Raw genomic sequence first — 13,225 nt, forward strand, 5'->3', positions numbered from 1 at the left:
TCACCAAGTTTTGATCACCAAGAATCCCAAGAAGGGCACAGGGAATTTCCTTTCTTACCTGCCCATGAAACCTTTTGTCACTAGACATCCTGAAACATACTTTGGGAAACTGCATCCAAAGACCCTTCTAGTTTCAAATCTGTGGATCCAGGGGTCTCCACTGAACCTTACCTGATGCCCAAACTCCCACCCATTCACTCCCAACCAGAACACAGAAGATGACCTGGTGCCAAAATGAAAGCTTTAATGAGTGTTACTCCTAGACAGTCACGTCTCAGCTTCCGCCAGCCTCCACTGTCCCAGCTCTCTTAGCTGGGCGACAGGTGAGCTAGTTGCTGAGGGGTAGGGATCTGGAGTCTAAAGAGCAGAGCCAGGCAAAAGGAGGTACAGGAAGCCCCCGATGGGGGCTGGGCTCCCGGAGTGTGGTGCTGGGGGGTCATGGGCTTCAGGCCGGCCCCTCTTCAGGCATTCCTAGCAAAGCCACCAGGGGCTCCAGGGGTGTGGGGGTCCCCATGGGCACAGGGTGGGTGCGTTCATGCTTGCGCAAGTCGCTGGCACTCAAGAAGGCCTTGGGACAATGGGGGCAGTTGTAGGGGCGCACTGAGCTGTGAGTGCGGCTGTGTTTGCGCAGCCCAGCCCGGTCAGAGAAGCTCTTGCCGCACTGGGTGCAGGGGAAGGGCCGGAGCTCCGGGTGTGAGCGCTCGTGCCGACGCAGCAGCGTCATTGTGGAGAAGGTCTCCTTGCACTCTCGGCACACAAACTGGGGGGGCTTCTCGTCAGCCTCCTCACCCCCCGCCTCGCCTGCCCCCTCCAAGGGACCAGGAGCCTCCCGGACACCAGCATCTTGGCATTCCACATGCTCCACCGTCATGCCCACCACCTGCCACTGTGTGGCCATCACACCACCTGACTCCGGGGGCAGCCCTAGCAGCCCTGCTGGAGGGTCCCCCAGCCCCGCCCCTGCTGCCGGGGCGGCTGAACTCTCACCTGCCACGCCCACAGGCAGCGCCAACCCCACCACCAGCTCCTGTGCAGGGGGCACCCCCGCGGCCTCACTGCTTCGATGGGTCCGCTCGTGCTTCCTCAGGCTCGACGACACCACAAAGGATTTCCCACATGCGTTACAGTGGAAGGGGCGCTCCCCCGAGTGCACCCGGCTATGCTTCGTGAGGCTGGCACGCTCGGCGAAGGCTCGCCCGCACTCCTCACAGCGGAAGGGCCGCTGGCCAGAGTGCACCAGCGCGTGCCGCTTGAGGTCCCAGGACGCCACGAACGTCTTGTCACATTGCAGGCACTTGAACGGCCGGTCGCCCGTGTGCACACGCCGGTGCATGGCCAGGTCCGCCGGCTGCCGGAAGTCCTTGCCGCACTTCTCGCAGTGGTATGGCTTCACCCCTTCATGCGCGCGCTGGTGGCGACGGAAGCTCGAGGGGTCGGAGAACATGCGGCCGCAGCGCGGGCACAGGAAGGGCTTCTCCCCCGAGTGCGTGCGCTCGTGGCTCTGGTAGGAACTGAGCTGCGTGAAGCCCTTGCCGCAGGCCGGGCAGCGGTAGGGCTTCTGTGCCGCGTGGATGCGCTGGTGGCACGTGAGCGAGGATGAGCGGGAGAAGCTCTTCCCGCACTCGGAGCAGAGGAAGGGGCGCTCGCCGGTGTGGGACCTGCGGGGGTGTGGAGGACTTGGCATGAAGGCGACAGACCCATAACGTGACCCCACTGCCTGTCTGGGCTGTACTTTAGGGGCTCCCCAAACGTTCGTGGGGGCCTAGGCTTAATCCCCTAAGAGCCACATGGCTGCACCCCAGAGGAAGAAGCCTTCAGGCTGGCTGGGTGTCTCTATTCCAAAGACCTGTCTCTGCACATTAAAGACCAAGATATGGGCCGGGCGCGGTGGCTCACGCCTGTAATTCCAGCACTTTGGGAGGCCGAGGTCAGGAGATCGAGACCATCCCGGCTAACACGGTGAAACCCCGTCTTTACTAAAACTATAAAAAATTAGCCAGGCGTGGTGGTGGGTGCCTGTAGTCCCAGCTACTCGGGAGGCTGAGGCAGGAGAATGGCGTGAACCCGGGAGGCGGAGCTTGCAGTGAGCCGAGATCTTGCCACTGCACTCCAGCCTGGGCGGCAGAGTGAGACTCCGTCTCAAGAAAAAAAAAAAAAAAAAAAAAAAAAGACCAAGACATGGCCAGGCGCGGTGGCTCACGCCTGTAATCCCAGCACTTTGGGAGGCCGAGGCGGGCGGATCACCTGAGGTCAGGAGTTCAAAACCAGTGTGACCAAAACGGAGAAACCCCGTCTCTACTAAAAATACAAAATTAGCCGGGCATGGTGGCGCATGCCTGTAATCCCAGCTACTCGGAAGGCTGAGGCAGGAGAATCGCTTGAACCCGGGAGGCGAAGGTTGCGGTGAGCCGAGATCGCGCCATTGCACTCTAGCCTGGGCAACAAGATCAAAACTCCATCTCAAAAAACAAACAAACAAACAAAAACAAAACAAAACAGAAAACCAAGATACGTGTCCTCCGCCTTTTTTTTCCTGTTCCCCAGGCTGGAATGCAGTGGCCTGATCATGGCTCACTGCAGCCTCGACCTCCCAGGCTCAGGCCATCCTCACACCTTATCCTCCCAAGTACCCGGGACTAGAAGTGTACATCCCCACGCTCGGGTAATTTTTTTATTTTTATAGAGACGAGGCTTGCTGTGTTGCCCAGGCTGGTCTTGAACTCTTGGGCTCAAGCAATCCTCCTGCCTCAGCCTCCCAAAGTGCTGGAATTATAGGCGTGAGCTATTGTGCCCAGCATAGAAACATGTCATTAATGTAGAGGCTGAGAAAAAGAAAAAAAAAATGACCTAGACAAACCAGGCCCCACTCACACCTCCTGGTCTCCACAAAAGACCCTCAGAACTGCCCAACTCCAAACCCCGCCCCCTTTCCAGCTGGCCTACAACGGAGGCCAATCTGACCCAATCCCATTCTCAGGGATCAACCTCAAGGTGGTTGCCACCTCTGCCCAATCAGGGGCACCAATTTCTCCCACATGCCTGGCCCCTCCCCTTGGATCTGCCATGCCCACCTTCCCATTGGCTCACTTTACCCTGAGACTCAACCCCAGGCCCCATTGGCTGCAGCAACGCTGTCGCCCTGCCCCGGAAGGCGCCCTGCCCCGGAAGGCACCCTCACCGCTCATGGTTGCGGAGGTCCTTTAGCTCCGCATAGGCTTTGCCGCAACGCTCACAGCTGTAGGGCCGCAGGCCAGCGTGAGTACGCCGGTGCTTGCGGAACACTGAAGGGTCAGCAAAGCTCTTGCCGCAGTCGGCGCAGGCGTAAGGCCGCTCGCCTGTGTGGCCACGCTGGTGGATCTTGAGCTTGGAGAGCGCGCCATAGGCCTTGGGGCAGTGCGCACAGCGGAAGGGCAGTTCGCCAGCGTGCGAGGCCAGGTGCACGCGCAGGCACACGGGCTGCATGAAGCGGCGGCCGCACTCGGGGCACGGAAAGGGCTTCTCCCCTGTGTGGCTGCGCCCGTGGCTGCGCAGCTCGGGTGCCGTCTTGTAGGCCTTGGGGCATAGCGGACACGCATAGGGCCTAGGCTTGGCCGCGGAGCCTGACACCTTCTCCCCACTGGCTTCCTCTGCCTTAGCTTCTGTCTCTGGCTTTGGCTTCACCTCGGCCACCTCTTCAGAGCAGTCTGCCGGCCCATGTGTGGCAGCGTGGCGCGCTGCCCTGGGCGCGTTTGGAAATGTCTTGGTACAGGACAGGCACTTGTAGCGGCGGCCCGAGCGCTTGTAGCCGGGGGCTGGGGACCGGGCCTCTGCAGCCTCCACTTCCATGGCCTTGGTGAACGGGGTTTCTCTGCAAGAGAAGCAAAGTTAGACCAAAGCCACATACCTTCGCCACTCCTGAAAGCCTCAGAGAGAACCCTATCTCACCTGCATTTCTCACCTCGGAACCCACACATCCTTCCTGCCCAGCATTCCTGGCTCTGACACCCTGCGTTCGTTTCCTCCCTGATCTGCTCATTGAAGAAAGGAGTTGGACCAAGTGTCTGCAGAGCCACTAAGAAAGGAGGCTGAGGGTCACAAAAGATTCACCTACACGTCCCCCCCCGCCCCCAACGGGCTTTTCCAAACACTGTGGCATTCCCAGAGGCCCAGGTTCCATCTGTCTCACCATCTTCCTTCTTCAGCTCAGTGTCCAAGAACTATGGCAGGATAAAGAGTGTACCCAGACGTGGGCCTGGCCTGAAGGTCTCCAAGCGCCCAGAAAAGACAGACCTGGGACCAGAAAAGGGCTGAGCCAATGGGCTAAATCTGGTAGCTGGCACTGTCTGGAAGTGACAGGTCCCCAGCATTTGTGTTTTCTTTCCTCCTCTGGATGGTTAGTCCTCAGAGACAACAACTGTTCACACAGAATTCTGGCCTTGCACAGCTGTACGGGCCTCCGCCCCAGACTGGAATCTGTCCGCTCTCTGCTCTGGAATCTTGTTGGCCTGTTCCCACAACTCTGGTAATGGAGAATCACTCAAGGCAGCCTGAGCCATTGCTAGCAGCTGGAAGCCTCTTTCTGAGTCATAACTGATGTATCTGATCTAACATGGCCTCCTGGGATACCAGCTCTAGCTGAGATCCCTACTTCCTGGTCCAGAACCCAGACGCCCTCCACCCAGCTGCTCCTGGGGATCATGGTTGGGAGGAAACAGGATTAATGGCTGTATTAGTCTTAACACCAGCTCATCCTCCCTGGGGGATGAAGGGAAGAGGATTATGGCAGATCCACTTAAGGAGTGCTCAGCAGCTGCTGCTGGGGGAAGGGGTCTGAGGAGTGGGGGCTGCAGGGAGCCAGGTGTGCCCAGAGGCTAGGGGGCCTACGTTCTACTTGCAGCCCTGTGGATTACTATGAGACCTCAGTGAAATGAGTGTTGTTTATAAGACTATTTCCGCCCGGCTGGGTGCGGTGGCTCACGCCTGTAATCCCAGCACTTTGGGAGGCCGAGGGGGGCGGATCACGAGGTCAGGAGACCGAGACCATCCTGGCTAACACAGTGAAACCCCGTCTCTACTGAAAATACAAAAAAATTAGCCGGGCGTGGTGGCGGGCGCCTGTAGTCCCAGCTACTCGGGAGGCTGAGGCAGGAGAATGGTGTGAACCTGGGAGGCGGAGCTTGCAGTGAGCCAAGATCGTGCCACCGCACTCCAGCCTGGGCGACAGAGCGAGACTCCATCTCAAAAAAAAAAAAAAAAGACTATTTCCTCATCTGGACACGTTAGGGGTTGGTGGCTTCTAAGTTATGACACTGGGGTTCAGGAGGAGGAAACTGAGCTGAGCCACGAGGGTGCTAGGGGAAATACAGAGACTCAGGGCCCCTTATGCCAGGAAAGGGCGGGAGAAGCAGCTTACCTGGTTGACCCAGGGAGGACACAGGAGCCCCTGACGCGTGGCAAGGGCCACATCCTTAGAGTCAGCACCCTTCTGCCTGAAATCCCGGCCTCAGGCCTGCACGCTGCCCTCCCTCCCCAACCCCATGCAGCCGGTCTTCTCCCAAAAGTAATGAATGATGTTTCCTGTTCCCTGCTCAAGAACTTTCCATGGCTTCCACCACACCATGCAAATCCCCAGGTCCTTCCTGCTTGTTCCAAATCTGACAAGTCCTTCACTGGAGCCCCACTTCCACCAGGAGGATCCTCAAGCATCTCCCCTTTGGGTTTGGCCCCAATCCCACAAAACTCCATTCTATTCTCACTTGGTTATTTCACTTTTCCCACTAAATCCTAGGGCTTAGCCAGGTGTGGTGGCATGCGCCTGAAGTCCCAGCTACGTGGGAGGCTGAGGCGGGAGGATCCCGTGAACCCAGGGGTTCGAGGCTGCAGGGAACTATGATCGTACCACTGCGCTCCAGCCTGGGCAACCTGGCGAGACCCCATCTCTACTAAAAATAAAAATTAGCAGATGTGGTGGCATGTGCCTGTAGTACTGCCTACTTGAAAGGCTGGGGTGGGAGGACTGCTTGAGCCCAGGAGTTCAAGGCTGTACCACTGCACTCCAGCCTGGGAGACAGGGCAAGACACTGTCTCAATCAATCAATCAATAAATCAATCAATAATCAATCCTGGGGCTTGAAGATAAGTTAAAGGGACTGAATTCTAACCTTTCTGATGACTTGAATTCTTCCTACAGTTTCCAAGGGATCCCTCCCTATTTCTGGATGAGGTACTCACTACCTCTTCCAGACGGTTTCTGGAGAGTCTGCCTGATAATGTTTCTCCTTAATAAAAATGATAGCTTGGGCCAGGTTCAGTGGCTCACACTAGCACTTTGGGAGACCAAGGCGGGTGGATCGCTTGAGCCCAGGAGTTCAAGACAAGGCGGGTGGATCCCTTGAGCCCAGGAGTTCAAGACCAGCCTGGGCGATATAGCAAAATCCCATTTCTACAAAAAATACAAAAATTAGCCAGGCATGGTGGTGCATGCCTGTACTCCCAGCTACTCAAGAAGGCTGAGGTAGGAGAAATGCTTGAGCCTAAGGAGACTGAGGTTGCAGTAAGCCAAGATGGTGCCACTGCACTCCAGCCTGGCAACAGAGTGAGACCCCATCTCAAAAATAAATAAATAAATGATAAAAAATATAGCTCACATTTACTGAGCACTCACCAAATACCAGGCAGTATCCTAAACTCCTTATGTGTATTAGCTCAGTTACCCTTCATGGCAACCCCATGAGGAAAGTTCTATTATTCCATTTTCACAGATAAGGGAACCAAGGTCCAGAGAAATGGTTCAGTATTTTGTTAAGTGCCCAGTCCCTGAAGCCAAACTGTCTGGCTTCAGATTTTGCTTCCATCACTTCCCAGCTGATGTGACCGTGTGTAATGTACTGCATGTCTTAGAACCTCAGTTTTCTAATCTGAAAAATGGAGATAATGATAGTACTTACCTGACAGAGTTGGGTGAGGAATGAATGAGTCAAAAATAATTACTGTCCTCAATTATCAAAGCGTCTTCTCAGAGCCAGACACATTGCTGGGTGTGCTAGTTTATTTAATTTAATGTCTTATAGCTTCCTGAGATAGGGATTCTTGTCCCTACTTTACAGAGGAATAAATCGAGGTTCCAAGAGTTAAGTGACTTGCCCATGGTCCCACAATGGGTAACCTAAGCAGCTGGGACTTCAGTCCAGGTGTTTAATTTGCCTTAAGTTGCTGGGGTCTTGCTCAGTGGTCTGGGGCCTCTTACGCTTGTCTGCTGCCTCCGCCAGCCCCACAGTGACCAGAACCCTGAGCTCAGGTCATACCTGTGTCTTCTCTCATCCTTGCAGAACTGCCCTGAGACCCTGGCTGGCACCCTTTATGTCTCTGCTTCCCTCTCAGAGGGCTTGGCCCAGTGGTTCTGAGCTCTGGCCCTTCTACTGCCTCTTGCCAGCTCTGGGTCTCAGCCTTCCTGTCTGTGAGTTAGACACCAGGTAGCTGGAGGGGAAATCCCTCCTCCCATGGCACTTCCCAGGGGAAAAGGTAGGGGAGTGCCAGGTTGGTCTCAGCATGCGCCCAGCTACACAAAGAGGCCAGGTAGGCTAGGTCTCTGTCTAACATCCCACCATTAAAAAAAAAAAAAAAAAAAAAAAAAAAATATATATATATATATATATATATATAATTTTTGAGATGGAGTCTTACTCTGTTGCCCAGGCTGGAGTGCAGTGGCGCGATCTTGGCTCACTGCAACCTCCGCCTCCTGAGTAGCTGGGACTACAGGCACCTGCCACCACACCTGGCTAATTTTTTGTATTTTTAGTAGAGACGGGGTTTCACTGTGTTAGCCAGGATGGTCTCAATCTCCTGACCTCGTGATCCACCCGCCTCGGCCTCCCAAAGTGCTGGGATTACAGGCGAGAGCCACCACGCCCAGACTTTTTTTTTTTTTTTTTTTATTAAAGAGCTTGAGGTAGGCCTCAGGAATCTGTATTTTAAATACACTCTGGATCATTCCAGCCAATACTTTTGTTTGTTTGGTTTTGAAACAAGATCTCACTCTGTCACTCAGGCTGGAGTGCAGTGGTGCAGTCATGGCTTACTGCAGCCTTGACTTCCCAGACTCAAGCAATCCTCCCACTTCAGCCTCCCAAGTAGCTGGGACTACAGGCATGCACCACCATGCCTGGCTAATTTTTATTTTATTTTTAGTAGAGATGAAGTCTTGCTATGTTGCCTGGGCTGGTCTAGAACTCCTGGGCTCAAGTGATCCTCCCACTGCAGCCTCCCAAAGTGCTGGGATTACAGGCGTGAGCCACCGTGCCTGCCCAACCAATACTTAAGAACCAAACACACATCCTTAGGTCTCCACGAGCTCTCAGGAGAGGAGCATTTTAAGTGTTCACTACACCTCTTTTTCAGATATTGAGATTAAGGTCCCCACAAAGGAAAAACTGTACACAAGGACACACAGCTGGTCAAGGAGCCAGACTCGAACCCAAGTCTCCATTCTCTCCCCCAGGTTGAATCATGAGACTTCCCACTGCTCCCAGGAAAAAGACCAATATCTTTTCCATGGCCAGCATAGCCCCAAACCATCTAAATCCTGCCTACCTGGGCAGATCACTTGAGGCCAGGAGTTTGAGACCAGCCTGGCCAACATGGTGAAACCCCATCTCTACTAAAAATACACACACACACACACACACACACACACACACACACTCCTGCCTACCTCACCTCCCACTCCTCTCCCTGGCCCACTGGGCTCTACCCACAGAGGCCTCCTTTCTTCTCCTCAAAGAGCTAAATTCCTTCCCACCTCAGGGCAGTGGCACTAGCAGTTCCCTCTGTCTGAGCCACTCTTCTCCCAGGATCTTTGTGTAGCTGTCTTTTTTGGTGTTATTTGGATCTCAGCTCCCAGTCACCTCCTCAAAAAGAGCTTTCTTGACCACCTTTCCTTTTCTTCCCCCCTTTTAATATTCCAAATTTTTTCCTTTTTTAACCAACCAAGGAGCACTGAATGACTACCTTTCTCAATGCTATCTTTACCCCTGATAATCATTCTCTACTCTTTATTATTATTATTATTTTTTGACGGAATCTCATGATTATCTATCAAGCAGTTCTCCTGCCTCAGCCTCCTAAGTAGCTGGGACTACAGGTGCCCGCCACCACGCCCGGCTATTTTTTTTTTTTTTTTTTTTGAGACGGAGTCTCACTCCGTCACCCAGGCTGGAGTGCAGTGGCACAATCTTGGCTCACTGCAAGCTCCGCCTCCCGGGTTCATGCCATTCTCCTGCCTTAGCCTCCCAAGTAGCTGGGACTACAGGTGCCCGCCACCACGCCCGGCTAATTTTTTGTATTTTTAGTAGAGACAGGGTCTCACTGTGTTAGCCAGGATGGTCTCAATCTCCTGACCTCGTGATCCACCTGCCTCGGCCTCCCAGAGTGCTGGGATTACAGGCGTGAGCCACTGCACCCGGCCCAATCCCGGCTAATTTTTGTATTTTTAGTAGAGATGGGGTTTCACCATGTTGGCCAGGATGGTCTCGATCTATTGACCTCGTGATCTGCCCACCTCAGCCTCCCAGAGTGCTGGGATTACAGGTGTGAGCCACCGCGCCCGGCCCTTTTTTTGAGATGGAGTCTTACTCTGTCCCCCAGGCTGGAGTGCAATGGCACAATATCTGCTCACTGCAACCTCCGCCTCCCAGGTTCAAGCGATTCACCTGCCTCAGCTTCCTGAGTAGCTGGAATTATAGGTGCCCGCCACTACATCTGGCTCATTTTTGTATTTTTAGTAGAGAGAGGATTTCACCATGTTGGCCAGGCTGGTCTTGAACTCCTGACCTCAAGTGATCCACCCACCTTGGCCTCCCAAAGTGCTTGGATTACAGGCATGAGCCACCGCGCCCAGCCCTCTTTACTTTTTAAAAATTGTTTTTATTTTTATTTATATATTTATTTTTGAGACAGAGTTTCACTCTTGTTGCCAAGGCTGGAGTGCAATGGCACCATCTCTGCTCACTGCAACCTCCGCCTCCCCGGTTCACGAGATTTTCCTGCCTCAGCCTCCCGAGTAGCTGGAATTACAGGCATCCACCACCACGCCTGGCTAATTTTTTGTATTTTTAGTAGAGATGGAGTTTCACCATGTTGGCCAGGCTGGTCTCGAACTCCTGACCTCAGATGATCCACCGCCTCGGCTTCCCAGAGTGCTGGGATTACAGGCATGAGCCACCGTGCCTGGCTTATTTTTATTTATTTTATTATTTATTGTTATTATTATTTGAGACAGAGTCTCCCTCTGTTGCCCAGGCTGGAGTGCAATGGTATGATGTCGGTTCACTGCAACCTCTGCCTCCCGGGTTCAAGCAATTCTTCTGCCTCAGCCTCCCAAGTATTTGGGATTACAGGTGCCTGCCACCACGGCCAGCTAATTTTTTGTATTTTTAGTAGAGATGGCCATGTTGGCTAGGCTGGTCTGGAACTCCTGACCTCAGGTGATCCACCCACCTTGGCCTCCTAAAGTGCTGGGATTACAGGCTTGAGCCACCATGCCCGGCCTATTTATTTCATTTTTACTTATTTATTTTCTTTGAGAGAAAGTCTTTGTTGCCCAGGCTGGAGTGCAGTGGCTGCATCTCAGCTCACTGCAGCCTCCACCTCCCGGGTTCAAGTGACTCTCCAGCCTCAGCCTCCCGAGTAGCTGGGACTACAGGCGAAAGCCATCACACCTGGCAAACTTTTGTATTTTTAGTAGAGACAGGGTTTCACCACGTTGGCCACGCTGGTCTCGAACTCCTGACCTCAAGTGATCCGCCCGCCTCAGCCTCCCAAAGTGCTGGGATTACAGGCGTGAGCCACCGTGCCTGGCCTTTATTTTTATTTAGAGATTGGGTCTCACTCTGTCACCCTGGAGTGCAGTGGCTCAATCATAGCTCACTTCAGCCTCAAACTCCTGCACTCAAGCAATCCTCCTGAATAGCTAGGACTATAGGCACCCACCACCACACCTCGCTAATTTATTAAAAATTCTTTGTATATAGAGATGGAGGTCTCACTACGCTGCCGACAGTGGTCTCAAGAACTCCTGGCTTCAGATGCTCCTCCACTTGGGCTTCCTAAAGTGCTGTGATTACAGGCATGAGCCACAAAGACCAGCCCCCCTCCTCTCTAATTTCCTTTATGGTGTCATCTGGACAATACTCCTTGCAAGCTTACCATGGGCAAGGTATCATTCTAAGCATTTTGTGCATAATACTCAACTACTCAAGCCAACTGCACAGCTGCCTAGCAGTTCATTATGAGTGAATGTTTGTGTTCCCTGTCCATTCATATATTGAAATTCTAACTCTCATTGTGACTGTATTTGGAGACAAGGCCTTTATGGAAGTAATTAAGGCTGAATGACGTCATAAGGGTATGGCCCTGGTCCAGTAGGATTAGCGTTCTTATGAGAAATGACACCACAAAGAAACAAGCTTACTAGTCACGGTCCCAGCCAGTGTTCAAATCCCAAACACCTGCTCTCTGAGCCCTGACTATTGCTTTGCTAGCATTACACATCTTATGGTTTGGCTGTTAATTCTTCATCACCAGCACCAGAGTCCAGGCTGGCAAAGGGCTAGGAAACCGATCATCTGCCTCCTCTACACCCAGAACCCTGTGTGGTGACCCAAAACAAATGGAAAGAACCAACCTCAGATGAAATTTGAACCCAGGTCTGTAGCCTCTGCCTCCTCCACAGTAGGAGTTTGTGAGAATGTCCACCAATAACTGCTTATTAACTAAATTCCTCCACCTTTCCAAGTCCACAAGGCCCAACTATTGCCCCAATATCCCACAGTGGGCTCCCTGTCGTGGCGATGAAGCCTTGCTTTGCCTCACTACTGGCTTAGGAAGGGGATGAAGTTCTGCTGTCTCACTAGGCAAGCAAAGATTCAATTTCCAAAAATCCTAGGCTAGGACCCTGGGGCAGGGATGAGGAGAAAAAGGAGGCACCTCAATCTTCCCATCTCTAAACAAGCAGTCACCACACAGGCCTCACGGCCAGGAGTGACGTAGTGAGCGGATGAACCCTGCAGAAGTGAGCGCTAATCATATCCTAGGCCTCCTACCGGGCCAGTTCACAACCTGATCCCAACCTACTTTTCCAGCCTCAGCTCCAGCGACAGAGTCCTCCTCCCGGCAGCGACCGAACCTCCAGCCACAATTCTCAATCCTCCACCTCTAGATGCAGTTTCCTGGGCTCGGGAGCCCTTGCCTGCCTTCTCCAACGGGAAAGCCCCTTTACATCCTTCAAGAACCCCCTTCCCTAGTGCCCTCAGGAATACTTAATGGCAGTAGAGAGGTAAGGGCCCCACGCCGCTCTGGACCTCAGTTTCCTCATCAGTAAAATGGGGTCCCTTAAGTTTGTGGGAGTTTGAAGGGCGGTGGGGCCTACGAAGCGCGCCGAGGAGCCGAGAGTTGCAGAAACCCGGAGCTCCTCGCTCCTCGCAACCGTCTGTACGCGGCGCCCCCGCCAGCCAGGCAGCCCCTGGAGGGCAGGACCCCGGTTATGAGCCTCAGAAAACGTGGCCTCGGAGGACGTGGCAAGGAGGACTGAACGAAGGATGAGGAGATGAACAAATGAATGGACGGAAGGCCGAATGAGGGACAAAGGCTTGCAAGATGGCGTTCTCTAGGACCGCGGGAGTGGTGGCCGGGCCTCAGCAGGGGAGGGGCCCGCCGGCGCCTGGGATCTTGCCGCGCGGGCCGCGCGGCCGGGACAAAAACCCGCAACATGGCGGGCTCTAGGACCCCCGGGACCACACCGCGCCGGGACAGCAGCCGCGCGGGCCGAGCCTGGGTGTCCGCAGCCCAGAACCGCGGAGACAGCCGGCGGGTTCTAGGACCTGCTGGGCCCGCAATGCGCCCGGGGCCGCTCACAGCCCGCCCCGCCCGCGCTGCTCGCGCTGGGCCAACCCGGCCCGCCCTCGGCGCCCGCAGAGAAACTGAGGCCAGCTCGGATCGTGGCCGCGTGGGAGCTGCCCGGGGCCCTCGCGGCTTCCCGCGGGCGTTTCCTACCTGATGAGACTTGTGCTGACTCCGTGGCGTCGGCGTCGGCTCCTCGCACCGACGGAGCCCGGACCCTGCCAAACAGGGGCCGGCGCTAGGACCCAGCGGGGGGCGGGGAGGTGGGACCGGTGGCGCGGCGAGCGGAAGTGAGGGATCTTCCTCAGCTAGGAAGGAAGGGAAAGTTCTCGGGGAACCTCCAGCCTAT

General features: G+C 54.5%; 1 protein-coding gene across 5 annotated transcripts; it reads right to left on the minus strand.

The window, feature by feature from the left end:
* Positions 1 to 227: 227 nt before the first annotated feature.
* ZNF668 (zinc finger protein 668) lies at positions 228 to 13,161 on the minus strand. Of its 5 annotated transcripts, none has more exons than XM_055099345.3 (4): positions 12,112 to 12,623; positions 3,925 to 4,051; positions 3,179 to 3,847; positions 228 to 1,658 (listed from the first exon to the last, which is right to left on the minus strand). In XM_055099345.3, coding segments are annotated over exons 1-4 (2,010 nt in total). In that variant the 5' UTR covers positions 12,113 to 12,623; the 3' UTR covers positions 228 to 445. The 5 variants fall into 5 exon arrangements, with proteins under 5 accessions (XP_054955320.1, XP_063453636.1, XP_003807526.1 ...); XM_063597566.1 differs by lacking the exon at positions 12,112 to 12,623 and adding an exon at positions 4,166 to 5,903; XM_003807478.5 differs by lacking the exons at positions 3,925 to 4,051; positions 12,112 to 12,623 and adding an exon at positions 13,030 to 13,161.
* Positions 13,162 to 13,225: the final 64 nt, after the last annotated feature.

This window comes from Pan paniscus, chromosome 18 (assembly GCF_029289425.2).
Source record: "Pan paniscus chromosome 18, NHGRI_mPanPan1-v2.0_pri, whole genome shotgun sequence".
NCBI classification, from domain to species: Eukaryota; Metazoa; Chordata; class Mammalia; order Primates; family Hominidae; genus Pan; species Pan paniscus.

Coding starts and splice junctions, on each gene's coding strand:
- ZNF668 (XM_034940018.4), bottom strand. CDS start 5,724: ATGGAGTTTTGTGGGATTGGGGCCAAACCCAAAGGGGAGATGCTTGAG. Junction 3,848..5,392: donor GTCCTCCCTGGGTCAACCAG/GTAAGCTGCTTC, acceptor CTTCTCTTGCAG/AGAAACCCCGTTCACCAAGG. Junction 1,659..3,178: donor GACCTCCGCAACCATGAGCG/GTGAGGGTGCCT, acceptor ACACCCCCGCAG/GTCCCACACCGGCGAGCGCC.